Genomic DNA, 12,889 nt, shown 5'->3' with positions numbered 1-12,889 from the left:
TCAAACTTTAAATTCAACGTATCCATCAGTTTGAGCAAAATGAGTCATACATACCTGTAGTCTTATGTGACTTCGAAAAGTGCACGAGCTGATAAAAATCATGTATATGCATAAGACATCTTTCTTCCGAATAAATGATATACACATTAACTAGCAAATAAAATGAAGTTTTGTATTAGTCAAAAGATTTTGTTTAGAAATGTTGCAAAAAGTCGAAATATCCAACAGTTAGGAAAAAAAAACATTAATTTCTTTTTCTTTGCGCTTCCCAGAACTAGAGTAGTCACCAGGTTCCCTACTAGTTCAGATAAAGTAAGATGCGTTACATGTAACGGTTTTACTAATTGGTCCATTCCTTCTTTTTGTGTTTGCGCTTCCATAATCGATCAAGTCAGGTCACACCACATTTCAGATTCTTTATCAAGAAATTGAGTTATAATAAAGAATCGGTTGGTGGTTGTTACACACTTTTCAACGAGTCTCGGATTTCAGTGTGTGTTTGCTTTAGCATCTACGCAAGTCCCTTTCTCGTAATTGGCGCTTAACTCTTCTTATGTCATCATGCATACGACATCTAATTTCTTTTTTTCTGTTCTCCAAGATCTAGAAGCAATCAACAACAGACTGAGAAAAAGAAAAGAAAAGAAAAGAAAAAGATTACCAATTAGAGAGCATCTTAAACCAGACAGATCAGATCAAGCTGGCCATAGATTCAATAGACTGTCATAGACTATCATAGACTATATACTCACATGTGCTAATAGTTATGCATTCATTACGTCCAACATCTATTCGATACACTAGGCATCTCGCCACGACGACAAAAGGAAGACCAACACCAGTAAGACAAATATCAAAAGAGGAAACCAAAAAGTACTCCTTCTATGATTTGGTGTTGCGTACCCCTTCACATCCACGGCATCCTATTGAAGCGCTGTTGATGAGAGATAGTGAACTTAAGGAATTGAAAAAACACACCAAGGTTCGATTCGAAGGTAATTATTCACTTGATCCAAACATTAGTGCTGAGGAACGTATAGCCAAGGTTTTTGGTGGTAGAATCAAAGGTGAAAACCGTCAAGCTTCAAGTCGAGTAGAGCGTGGTGAACCAAAGGTAATTGCTGGAATAACTGTGCCTTCACGTCCACCAGAACCAGATAATTGTTGTATGAGTGGATGTATAAATTGTGTTTGGGAATTGTTTCAAGATGATTTGAACGAGTGGAATGAAAAGCGGGACAAGGCGGCTAAGAAACTAGTAGCTGATGGTGGAAGATGGCCTGAAAATTTTAATCCACCTTTGAAGCTATTAAAGAGAGAAAACTATCCTCCAAGTTTGGCAAACTTGTCCGATTCTGAATTGACTCCTGAAAGAGTTGAAGGCAATGTTCAAGATGAAACCTGGGGTGATGTGCCAGTTACAATTCGAGTGTTTACCGAAGTGGAAAAGAGAATCAAGGCCAGACATAAGAAGAGGATGGAAGAGTTGGAGAGAGAAGGTAAAGGCAGCAGCACTTCCAATGAATCATCTGAGGCAGAGCAACATTCACAAGAGCAATCTTTGCAAAGCAACACACATCAAAAGCATTTGCAGCATGCTCAATAATCCTAAAAAAAAGCACACTTATTTATTTTCACATAGAACTATCTAATACTAGACTAGATACTATAGCATTGACCTATCCGTAGTGAAATATTGATCCTATATTGATTTCATTTTACTGTCACCCACACCTGTTCAATCAATATCAATTCCCTTGGACTTGTAGAAAGCTTTAGCTTCTTCAATCTGTACTTTCAACTCCTCATATTTGTCCTTTTTATCTTTGAAGGTAACAATTCCCCAACCTAAAGTGGATAAAGCATAAGCACCAAACGTTACTAATGCCCACCATGGCAAAAATGGCAAAATCTCATCATGGAACTTGGCAGGTGAGGGAATCACACCTGTTTGTAATGCAAAGTATACTGCTGATAAGAAAAATAGCGTGAGACCTGTTTCTGTTGCTTTAGTCATTTGATCGATGGTTTAGCTTGTTCAAGATAAATCTGTTTTCATTTCTGTTTTTTTTTTTTTTTTTTGTTTTTTTGCGTTGTTCTTTTCCAATTGACGTGTAATGAAGAAGTTTACAAAAGATTATACAATCCATTCTCTATTCATTATTTAAATCGTCCTGACGAATAAATCCTACTAAATGACGCAAGGAGTCGGCGGTATCTGGATTCATGTTACTAAGACGGGTGAGAACATCATCAACGTTGACATTAGCGTCAACATCCATCGCGTCAGGATCTTTATCATCCCCAGTTGTATTATCATTTGTATCCTTTTCAAGCTCAACTTCCTCATCTCCTTCTTCTCCATTATTCTCTTCATCCATCGCATCTTCTTCTTCTCCCAATTCTTCATCACCGTCATCTGAATCGTATATACCAATCTTAGCATCCTCCTCATCATCATCAGCTTTACCATCGTCAGCAAAAATTTCTTCCTTCACGAAATCAGTACTGGACATTTTATAAATCTTGCTCTGATCAATAGGTTCTTCCTTCACCAATTGTTGCAACTTGTACCTCATTATCCTTCTAATCAAATTCATTGTAGTTTTATTAATCCATCCATCCAGTACATCCAAAGTATCACGAACAAAATCCTTACCCATACTGGTCATGTGGTTTTCAATTATTGAAGTAATATCTAGATCCAAAATATCACCAATTTGATAGGTCACTGCAGATGGTAAATTAACCCCATCGAAAAATAGATTTTGCGAGATTTCAATGGGGAATGGTGCATCTTCTAATGTCTTTGGAATAACTTTCTTCAGTGAATCTTGTGATGAATTACGTACTCCAACTACACGAAAGTATTCATTTTGAAATCGCCAGAATTTCGAGTCTGTACGTGGATCAACTCCAATTTTGATGTTACAAAACCTCCAAGGACCAGAGCGATAGATGTAGGTCACATATGGCAAGGCAAATTTTAAACTTCTGGATAGCTCTTCAGGGATAATATCGTACAACTGACGCCTTATCCAGATTGGCTTGATATTAAACATTTCCTTACACCATTCAATACACTTGATAAGTAAATAGTCGGGGCTGTTGACGGGTAGCTTTTGATTTAGTAGTTTATCCAAATTTGCTTTTAATTTTGCGGGTGGTTGAGTGGGTGGATCAGTTGAAATGTCAATAAGAATGGTGTGGAGCTTGAATGGAGTCTTTCTTGATACAACTCTAACTTCTCCACTTTTCTCATCTTTGATGGTTGATGTGATTGGATTCTTTTGGTATCGGTAATCATAAGGGTATTTGATTGGTGAAAATACTGGTGGTGGTGGCAAATTATGGTCTTTGTTTTCAAAATACTCATTATTCATATCCATATAACCATGGAAATTGTTGTGTTTTTCAACATAATGTTTTAATGATTCATAATTTGTTGCATGTAGTACATTCTTGGTGATATCTTGTACATCAGGGTTACTCTTTGTTATAACTTGAAAATCGCTCATTGCTCTAAACCTAAATGTTTTGTCAACAATAGCAATAGGTTGAACTTTTGTACTTGGAGTTGATTCATCTGCATTATTCTTTTTGACCAATTCACGAACCAGTGCTGATTGGTTCTGTTTCACCACTTTTTTCGGGATTGATACTCTGATCAAAACACGTTCATTTGTAGATGACGTTGCTTGGACCGGATGATGGAATGGATCTTTTCTAAATCGTAGTTCAAGAGGGACATCTGAGTTTTTAATAGCATCAGAAATCTTGTCTTTTCCTCCAAGAGCGTTAATGACCTTATCTTTATTCTTGATGTTCAACGGTAGTTCAATGGAAGCAACATGGGGTATGTCCATGGAATAAGACTCAGCAAGCGGACTTTCTTCCATGATTAAAGATGCTGCTGTGGTCTGTCAGAACCTGTGTATGTTTTGATTTTTGATTTTTTTTTTTTGTTGTTGTTGCAAAGAATTGAAAGGACGTATCTACACAACAGTTTTTAGGACAACCAATTCCTGACATCATGATTCAAATATTGCAAACACCAGGCTCTTGTGGGACGCCTAATGGGAGACGCTCTTGCGGCTAGCTAGAATAATTCTATCTACACCAAGAACTCAATTTTATGTATGCCGGCCGTAAATTCCAAGCACGAAGCTGACTTGGTATTCAAACCTTTGAGAAGTAGCTGACAATGTTGATCTGGATTACTTCCTATTACAGCTTCATGTAGAGAAGGCAGTGTTGTATGTGTAGATCCCTTGCGAACAGTGTCACAAATCACAATTGATGACACTCATTTAAGACATTAAAAACTGTGGTGCATTTGGAAACGCGATCGGCTAAAGGGAAAGGATTTCGGTTATAAAAAATAAAGCACTCACCTTTCACGACCAATCATTTTGATCGTAGAACATTGTGGTTTTAGAATCAGACTTCAGGAACTCTCGGAAAAATTGCATGGGCAATTATATGGCATCACTTCTTTTCTAAACAGTGTCCCATAGTTAGAATTGTTGTTCTTGAAGTAAACCCTTTTCTTTGGCCTACCTCCGCAATTCCTATTGGTCAATTGCGAAATTATTGAACACAAAAAGACAAAAATGCACTCACTCGACCTCTCTCACTATGACGATTGGAAAATCTGGAGTCAATACATCCAAACTGCAATAACTAATCATACATCAAAATTTTTTTTTTTTTTTTTGTCTAATTTTCCATACTCTACTTTGACTTTCAAAAATTGTCCACCTCTTAATTCTCTCTCTTTCTTCTTCTTCTTCTTCTTCTTTCTTTTCCTAGAACCCAATTGAGTCTTTTTATAAATTATTCATTATCAATTATGTTTTCAAAAGCTGCTACTAGATCATTCTCATCTTCTGCTACCAATGCTTACAAGGTTGCCGTTTTAGGTGCTGGTGGTGGTATTGGTCAACCATTGTCCTTGTTGATGAAATTGAACCACAAGGTTACTGATTTGGCTTTGTACGATATCAAAGGTGCTCCAGGTGTTGCCGCTGATGTCTCCCACATCCCAACCAACTCAACTGTCAAGGGTTACAACCCAGATCAAATTAAGGAAGCTTTGACTGGTGCTGATATCATTATCATCCCAGCCGGTGTTCCAAGAAAGCCAGGTATGACCAGAGACGATTTGTTCAACACCAATGCTTCAATTGTTAGAGACTTGGCTAAGGCTGCTGCTGAACACGCTCCAAACGCTGCATTGGCCATCATTTCTAACCCAGTTAACTCAACTGTTCCAATTGTTGCTGAAGTTTTCAAAAAGAAGGGTATTTACAACCCAAAGAAGTTGTTTGGTGTCACCACTTTGGATATCTTGAGAGCTTCAAGATTTGTTTCTGAAGTTGCTGGTACTAACCCAGTCAATGAACACGTTCCAGTTGTAGGTGGTCACTCTGGTATTACCATTGTTCCATTGTTGTCACAAACCACCCACAAGGACTTGCCAACTGAAACCAGAGATGCTTTGGTTAACAGAATCCAATTCGGTGGTGATGAGGTTGTCAAGGCTAAGGACGGTGCTGGTTCAGCTACCTTGTCTATGGCCCAAGCTGGTGCTAGATTCGCTGGTTCAGTATTGAACGGTTTGGATGGTGAAAAGGATGTCATTGAATGTACTTTTGTTGACTCACCATTGTTCAAGGATGAAGGTGTTGACTTCTTCTCATCCAAGGTTACTTTGGGTGTTGAAGGTGTTAAGCAAGTTCACGGTTTGGGTAACCTCTCAAGCTACGAAGAAGACTTGGTTAAGACCGCTAAGGAAACATTGATCAAGAACATCAAGAAGGGTGTTGACTTTGTTGACCAAAACCCATAAACGAGCTAGAGTTTAGTACTAATGTTTATAAAAATACACGCTTAAGTGGATGAATAAATGAACGCGAATGGAAAGCACGTAGTTCACTTTAAGTCATATCTATTGTTATGCATATTTTAATCTATATCTACTTGCTTTTAGCAGTCAACATTCTATACTGTTCGATAAGGTCCTCATTTATACCTGCTCCTCCACACACAATGATAATCACGATATCATCTGGTTTCAATTCACCGAATTTCTTTAGCAACTCCTGCTTGCGGAATATAGTAGCTACACTTGCTCCACATGCAGGTTCTACTAAGTAGTTAAATTTATCATAAAGATCAATTGACCCTTGAACAGCATCCAAATCATCAATGAGTCCTAGGTGAGTCGGGTGCGCTTTATAGTTTTCAAACGACTTTGCAGAAAGATAAGGCGATCCCAATGAGGATGCAATTGTCTTTACTGTTTCTAAATGAATCAACTTGTCTGCCTTGACAGTCTCATTAAATGTTGGCGCCTGTGCTGTTTCCATTGCAAGGACAGGAATACCATATGGTCGGACACCTTCAACTATACCGTTGTAAAGACCTCCTCCACCGACTGAACACACGACTCCTCGTACTTTATCAAAGTTTGGCAACTGCTGTTCTTTTAATATTTCACTGATGATTTCCGAGTGTCCCTTCCATACAACTGGATCATCAAATGGATGACAATAAACAGGATATTCATCATCCTTCACGGATTTTATAACAACATCTCTCAAATATGCATCCGCTTCACCCCAATGTGCGCCGTGAAGAAGAGTATTGGCTCCCAAGCCATGCAACTTCTCAACTACTTCAGGCTTTGTCGCCTCGGGTAAAACAACCGTACATTCAACATCATAGTACCGGGCTGCATAGGCAGCTGCTAATCCCGCATTACCACCAGATGATGAAAAGACTATAATTTTCTTCTTACCGAGTGCCTTGGCCTCTTGTATTCTTTTTGCCACTAGGTATCCAATGCCCCGCAACTTGAAACTACCTGATGGTTGTTCTAGTTCATTTTTGAAAAATATACGACACGGTGGGTTATCCAATTGGTTTGTTACTTCAACGAAGGACGTTTTGATGGAAGGTAAGTTCATTGTCAAGATAAGAGAAGTCAACAATGGGAATGGAAAAATCTACGCTACCATTAAATAGGACGCGTAACTGCGGGGCTGCTTAAAGTACCAAGAAACAGCTGAAATGTCAATATACAAGACTGAACTTTCACTTCATCAAAAGAATTGTCTATACAGCTCTATCGTTTATACATGGAAAGATCGATAATTTGATCATCGACTCCAAAATCGTTACTCCCATTCGTATCCTCTTCGTTTAATGATGCCAATACGTTCTCCTTTACGTCGTTGACAAAGGACCATATTGAAGCTGACACGGTATGTATCATATCATCCGAATGTCTATCTTGGTTGTTTCTATACTCTGATAAAGTTTGTGATGTCCCCGATTGTAAGGGAGACGTAATTGCACTGTTGCTGTTCATTGAATCTTCAGAGCTTCGCAGTTGATACGACACTCGATTTGGATCTCTCGCCAGTTGTCTTTGCAAGTGCTGCTGTTGTATATGCTGTTCCGGGTGACGTGTTTGCTGCTCTTGCTGCTGCTGTCTCTCTTTATCCAATACCAACGACTTTTCAAATTCATTTTGTAGCATAGTATCAAACTGCTGTAACATATTCAACGGTTTGGTTAGCCCGCTCCATATCTTGGATGACCTCTTATTATCCTCTACTGGACTCGATTCCAATTGTTGTGTAGCACCCGAAGACGACCGCCTTTTGGCTTTAATACTTTCAATAGCTTGATCTCTAGGGTTGGAATTGGTACGTTGTCTGTTCAGTTTGTTTGCAGTATTGCTAGCAGCTCCACTAATCTCCTGATATAATGATTTCTGAACCACTTCTCATAGTTTACGCAACTCACCCTCTTCGGAACGTAATTTCTTGTGTAGATTTTGTATCTGCTCCTTTCTCTGTACAATGGCCATTTCCTTGAGCGCTAGTATCCTCAACTGCTCATCAATACTCATTTGGAGGAGTTGTTCATTCAGTGGGAGCGGTATATCATAATTGGGAGTAGGTGATGATCGGCTTGTGTTTGAGTCTGCTTCTGATTCCGGTAGTAGTGGTAATTGGGTATTTGACATCATAGAGGATCGCCGCCTCGTTGAAGCCAGTGTTTGTGATGTATTACTCTCATTCGATTGAGTACGTTGCATATTCCTTGCTCCTAGAGGTGAAACAGCAAACACATTCAATCCTCTTGACTTCGGAGTAGGCCTTTGTTCTGGGTCACTGCGGGTGCCCGGCGATGCGGAAAACTGCCTCACCTTGAACTGCACTGGTGTATCTGACTTGCTTAAGCTTCGCCTGTAGTTGTCTACTCTCTCACTGGGAGATGGTGTTCTATCCTTTATCCTCCCATTGGCTGTGTTGTGGTATGTATCGTGAGTTCTATCAATTGTCATCCTCGTGTGAGTGGAAATGAGGTGCTATCGACGTTAATTGTGGGAATATATGCTCTTGTGTCCTAGTTGTGTTTGGTTTGTACCTGTTATCTGTATCTTTTTGACACTTCCTAAAAGGGATGTATTATTTAACAGGAGATTGTTTTCAATTCTTTTTGTTTTTGTTTTTCTTTCGTCTTTGTCGCAGGAACCAACGCGACTAAACACAAAAGTTTAGGTCGAGAGACGGGCGAGGTTCAGGGCGAAAAGTACATTATCTCGTGCTGAATTTCTATAATAGAAACACTTTCTCAGAAACCACAACTTCGTAATTTGGAATTGCCTTCTTTCTTCTCCATGCAGTAAGTATGAAGCTTCTGAGCCTTGTTATAATGATATTTCGTTCGCTGACCTACTTTTCATTGATGTCAGCGTCGCGTCCTATTTTATTTAACCGAGGGATTGCGACACTGTACCCCAGCAACGCGCTTAAAATGCAAACATCTGATAAGAAAAATATGGAAAACCACAACAATATCAAACCGATCGCATAGCTAACCATGATTGTTGCAAGTCAATCAACCAGGAAGCTCAATGAGCTTATGTCAAGTAGTATCTACAACTACTTGGAACAAGTTGAAACAAAAGAGAAACATGATCAGCCAGAAAAGAGTAAGGAGCAGAAGCCACAGCAAATCATCCCGTTATACCGAAGGATATTATGTCACCCATCACTACATAGCTGGATTAAATGGGTGATTATACTTCACATTGTAAGACTTCAGAATCCTATACAATGGGCCAATTTCCTATCGTTGAACAAGCCAATCCGTGAGCTTCTCTCATACTACCAGGGTACCTTATCGAAGCTACGATCGAGCCATAACAAGCCCTCCTCCTGCACCCTCAACAAGCTTACAAACTTCGTCACCTGTGTTTTCCTTTACTTTGCCTCAGTTGACATGGATCAGTTTCCCAAAGACTATGCACTAGTTTCGTTGCTTAGTGTGTACCACGGAGAATTAAATCCTCCTTCAAAATCACAGATACTTGTTTCAGACAGTCTTTCCAAGCCATTCAAGTTATCCACATACAAATCATCACGGGTGTACTCCCCATTGATGAAGATATACCAAAACAAAGAGTACATAATCTTTCCCATATTGTATGCGCAAATACTAAGCAACTACCTCACACCGACAAAGTACAAGCTAAACATGATGTATCTATCTCCATTCCTAAAACGATACATACTCAACCCCATCTGGATCAATTTCCTGCTTGGTAGAAACTACAGCCGAATAAATTGGAAGAATCTAAGTCGGAATTATTTACTTCACAATGTCGTCATTGCCGCGCTTGTTGCTGGCTACTCATTTAAAGAGCGCATATTGGATCGGTTCTATGCAATCAAGTATGGACATGGAAAGGCCGACAGTGAAGCTTCAATATTTCAAAACTTTGCGGCGTATGTGTTTCACAAGTCCAATTCAATTACCAACTTGATCTACATACCCAATCTCATCTCAATTGCGTTGATTATTGCTTCATCGCCGGTGTTTTCCATCTTAGGCTCTAAAAGGTACCCAGACTTGCACCGCCTCTACGTGCTCAACCAAAAGCTGGTATTCAAAACATACACAAAGGTTATTGGTCTTATCGCAGGTGTTATTGCCATCAAACTAAACTACATGCAATTGGTGCCCGATTGGGGCTTCAACAAGAAGGTAGAAGCTGAAATGACGACCACAGGATACAATGTTGTCTACGATGAAGATGTTGATGAAATACCACCAGCTCGGCTACTTTCGAAGCAATTCTACAACGACTTAAACATGTACTTGTTTAAGCTTGTTGTGTTGTCGAAATGGCGGATCCTTAAAACTTATCACCCACTATTCTCCAAAGTTCAATTACCCTTGTGGAATAAATTAGAGACATTATTGATGTGCTTTGGTTTCCTCAAAATGATGAACTTGAATGATTACATTAATGAGCACAAGACGCCGGAGACGGAGCGTATATCTAGAGACAGTATGATTAAAATGGCGAGATTCGTTTCCCAATGAATAATATGACGGTTTTTAAATCTTACACCTCTTCTTCTATTACTACTATAAGAAAGAGTCTATGGCTGTATACAAACTTTTCAACATTCCTACTCTTGATATCCACCAGCTCCCGGTACTTTTTCCTTACCTTTCAAATTCTTCAAAAAGTTTCTAAACCTGGTCTTATCATTACCCTCAGAGTCCACAGCAGGTCCTCCAACTGCATCAACCAATTCATTGACCCTATCCCACAAAGTTCCACGTTTCAAGAAATCATCCCTCTTTTTAAGGAACTCTGCTTGTTCTTTTTCAACTTCACCAATATGTTTATCCTTCTTCTGATTATAATTTTCATAAAAATCATCAATAGTTTGTTGTGCCTTGGAAAGAATATCCTTCTTTTTCTGAGCATTGACTTTTTCTCTTTCTTCAATTTCCAAATCCCTACGTTGTTTCCATTCCTTTATAGACGTCGATTGAGATAAATCTTTAACTGTTTCAGTGGCTCCATAATCAGCAAGTGCAACGTCGGCATCTTCGTCATCGGCTTCCTCGGTAGATTTGAATTCTTGTTGGACACTCTCACTCCCTTCAACTTCAGGAAATTGATCCTTGAACTCATTTATTTCGTCATCGCTATCTTCTTCTAAAACTTTATCTTGGTCCGTTTTGAATTCGTCACCAAGTAATTCTTTTTCACGTGAAAGGAAATCGGAGTGTTCTAAATCATCACCGTTTGATTGGGGTGCATCAATTTCTGGAAATTTATGTGACATGCTGATTGAGTTTACTGGTGTGTCGGTGTGGTTTTAAAATATTGATTTGTATCAACTGGTGGTTTGTTTAGCGTCAACAATGGAAATTTCGTTGACTTGTTACACCCAAACAAAACTTTTTTTTCTCCTTCAATGTCGCAAATCAATGTGTCAGAACTTGGACTGTTGCGACATTAAAACTGGAACAACATTCGATATGGGGATAGAAGAGCTTCAATGGCAATCTTATGCTGAGAAAAGCGCATAGAGTGTTACGGCATGGGATATTGTTGTATTGGAAGGTATCTATGAGCGAGCCAATCTAATATGCGTAACAATTGAGTTTAAATTACTAATCATCTACTCGATACACTAAAAAATGGCCATTCACATGGATTTTGTAACCGCCCCAACCACATCTCTGTCATCTGCTGTCATTGACTCAGTGGCTAATAAAAGCTCGGCTGAGATTTCTACTTTGCCGTAGTGGCAATTGACATCTCAAATATTTTTTTGACACTTTACACAAAGGTCTAAACTCTGGCAGCTTCTAACCATGACGTAAGGCATTCAATGTGCCAGCAAGGTATGCACCAAACACAAGACCGAAAGTTCGGCCGAGTTAAGTATTCCCTACACAGGAATTTCTTGACTCTGTTACCATTATAGCCCCATCTTTATGCGTTTATGAGAATACAATGCACCTAGCAATATGCCAGCAATGCATTGAAAATGCTTACTAATTCTTAACTGCAAAAAAAAGCCACAAAAAGCAAAAAAAATATAGAGAAATACGGCATTTTAACCGCCAAAAGTTCATTATTTTCTCAAAGCAACTTTAAAAATAAATAAACTCCCTAGCCCAATTCGCAGCAATATAAATACCTGCAATTGAGTCCAAAAGAATTAGACTTTCAATTGCATTCATTAACATTACACATCAGATTTTCAATTCACAATGGTTAAAGCATTACTCGCAGTATCTTCATATCACGGTCCATTCTACCCAGATGGCGGTAACACCGGTTTATACGCCTCAGAAGCCATTGAACCATTTTTAGAATTGGCTCAAAAGGGATATGACATCACCATTGCCTCTGAGACTGGTGAATTTGAATACGACCCACATTCATTAACTGAGGATGCCTTGCAAGGAAAAGTTAGAGAAGTTTACGAAAACAAAGATTCATCATTCAACACTGCTTTGAAGAATATTAAAAAGGCTTCTGATTTAGTTGATGAAAAGTTTCATCTTTTCTTTGCTAGTGCTGGACATGCAACTTTGTTTGATTATCCAAAAGCCAAAAATTTGCAAAAGATTTTAGTTGATACTTATTTGAATGGTGGTGTTGTTGCTGCTGTTTGTCATGGGCCTGCAATTTTCCAAAACCTTGAAAACCCAAAGACTAAGCAACCTTTTATCAAAGGTAAGAAGGTTACTGGATTCACTGATGAAGGAGAAGAACAATTGGGTTTGACCAAGTCCATCAAGGACCATAAGTTGTTGACTATTAAGGAGATTGCTGAAAAGGAAGGTGCTACTTATGTTCCTCCAAAGGGTCCTTGGGATTCATTTTCTGTAACTGATGGAAAGATTGTCACTGGTGTCAACCCACAATCTGCTTTCGCAACTGTCAGAGATGCTGTTGTCGCTCTTGAATCAGTTAATAACTAGAGTAAGATTAGAATATAAAAATTTAAGATACTACAATTTGTAGAACCTAATCTAATAACAACTTTTGTTT

At 38.8% G+C, this 12,889-nt stretch overlaps 9 protein-coding genes across 9 annotated transcripts; 4 read left to right on the top strand and 5 right to left on the bottom strand. All coding sequences in view use genetic code 12, as the record gives it.

The window, feature by feature from the left end:
• Positions 1 to 766: 766 nt before the first annotated feature.
• I9W82_003698 (uncharacterized protein) lies at positions 767 to 1,606 on the top strand (the record flags this gene model as incomplete). The annotated part of the gene is made up of 1 exon (XM_067692690.1): positions 767 to 1,606. The coding sequence occupies one exon, from the start codon at positions 767 to 769 to the stop codon at positions 1,604 to 1,606; it is 840 nt and encodes a 279-aa protein (XP_067548095.1).
• A 132-nt stretch (positions 1,607 to 1,738) lies between these two features.
• Positions 1,739 to 2,017, bottom strand: DPM3 (Dpm3p; the record flags this gene model as incomplete). Its single annotated transcript, XM_067692689.1, has 1 exon — positions 1,739 to 2,017. One exon carries the CDS (start codon positions 2,015 to 2,017, stop codon positions 1,739 to 1,741), a length of 279 nt encoding a protein of 92 aa, XP_067548094.1.
• A 136-nt stretch (positions 2,018 to 2,153) lies between these two features.
• I9W82_003696 (transcription factor TFIIIC subunit) lies at positions 2,154 to 3,899 on the bottom strand (the record flags this gene model as incomplete). The annotated part of the gene is made up of 1 exon (XM_067692688.1): positions 2,154 to 3,899. One exon carries the CDS (start codon positions 3,897 to 3,899, stop codon positions 2,154 to 2,156), a length of 1,746 nt encoding a protein of 581 aa, XP_067548093.1.
• A 953-nt stretch (positions 3,900 to 4,852) lies between these two features.
• On the top strand, positions 4,853 to 5,851 carry MDH1-1 (malate dehydrogenase; the record flags this gene model as incomplete). The annotated part of the gene is made up of 1 exon (XM_067692687.1): positions 4,853 to 5,851. One exon carries the CDS (start codon positions 4,853 to 4,855, stop codon positions 5,849 to 5,851), a length of 999 nt encoding a protein of 332 aa, XP_067548092.1.
• Positions 5,852 to 5,978: 127 nt separating this feature from the next.
• Positions 5,979 to 6,971, bottom strand: I9W82_003694 (L-serine/L-threonine ammonia-lyase; the record flags this gene model as incomplete). The annotated part of the gene is made up of 1 exon (XM_067692686.1): positions 5,979 to 6,971. One exon carries the CDS (start codon positions 6,969 to 6,971, stop codon positions 5,979 to 5,981), a length of 993 nt encoding a protein of 330 aa, XP_067548091.1.
• A 158-nt stretch (positions 6,972 to 7,129) lies between these two features.
• I9W82_003693 (TDA11) lies at positions 7,130 to 8,359 on the bottom strand (the record flags this gene model as incomplete). The annotated part of the gene is made up of 2 exons (XM_067692685.1): positions 7,130 to 7,755; positions 7,816 to 8,359. 2 exons carry the CDS (start codon positions 8,357 to 8,359, stop codon positions 7,130 to 7,132), a joined length of 1,170 nt encoding a protein of 389 aa, XP_067548090.1.
• Positions 8,360 to 8,898: 539 nt separating this feature from the next.
• On the top strand, positions 8,899 to 10,407 carry I9W82_003692 (uncharacterized protein; the record flags this gene model as incomplete). Its single annotated transcript, XM_067692684.1, has 2 exons — positions 8,899 to 9,503; positions 9,636 to 10,407. The coding sequence occupies 2 exons, from the start codon at positions 8,899 to 8,901 to the stop codon at positions 10,405 to 10,407; spliced, it is 1,377 nt and encodes a 458-aa protein (XP_067548089.1).
• An 89-nt stretch (positions 10,408 to 10,496) lies between these two features.
• Positions 10,497 to 11,165, bottom strand: CLC1 (Clc1p; the record flags this gene model as incomplete). Its single annotated transcript, XM_067692683.1, has 1 exon — positions 10,497 to 11,165. The coding sequence occupies one exon, from the start codon at positions 11,163 to 11,165 to the stop codon at positions 10,497 to 10,499; it is 669 nt and encodes a 222-aa protein (XP_067548088.1).
• Positions 11,166 to 12,102: 937 nt separating this feature from the next.
• On the top strand, positions 12,103 to 12,819 carry I9W82_003690 (HSP31; the record flags this gene model as incomplete). Its single annotated transcript, XM_067692682.1, has 1 exon — positions 12,103 to 12,819. The coding sequence occupies one exon, from the start codon at positions 12,103 to 12,105 to the stop codon at positions 12,817 to 12,819; it is 717 nt and encodes a 238-aa protein (XP_067548087.1).
• Between the last annotated feature and the right edge of the window lie 70 nt (positions 12,820 to 12,889).

This window comes from Candida metapsilosis, assembly GCF_017655625.1.
Source record: "Candida metapsilosis strain BP57 chromosome Unknown scaffold4, whole genome shotgun sequence".
Classification (NCBI taxonomy): Eukaryota; Fungi; Ascomycota; class Pichiomycetes; order Serinales; family Debaryomycetaceae; genus Lodderomyces; species Lodderomyces metapsilosis.
This window is presented reverse-complemented; position numbering and strand designations above follow the sequence as displayed.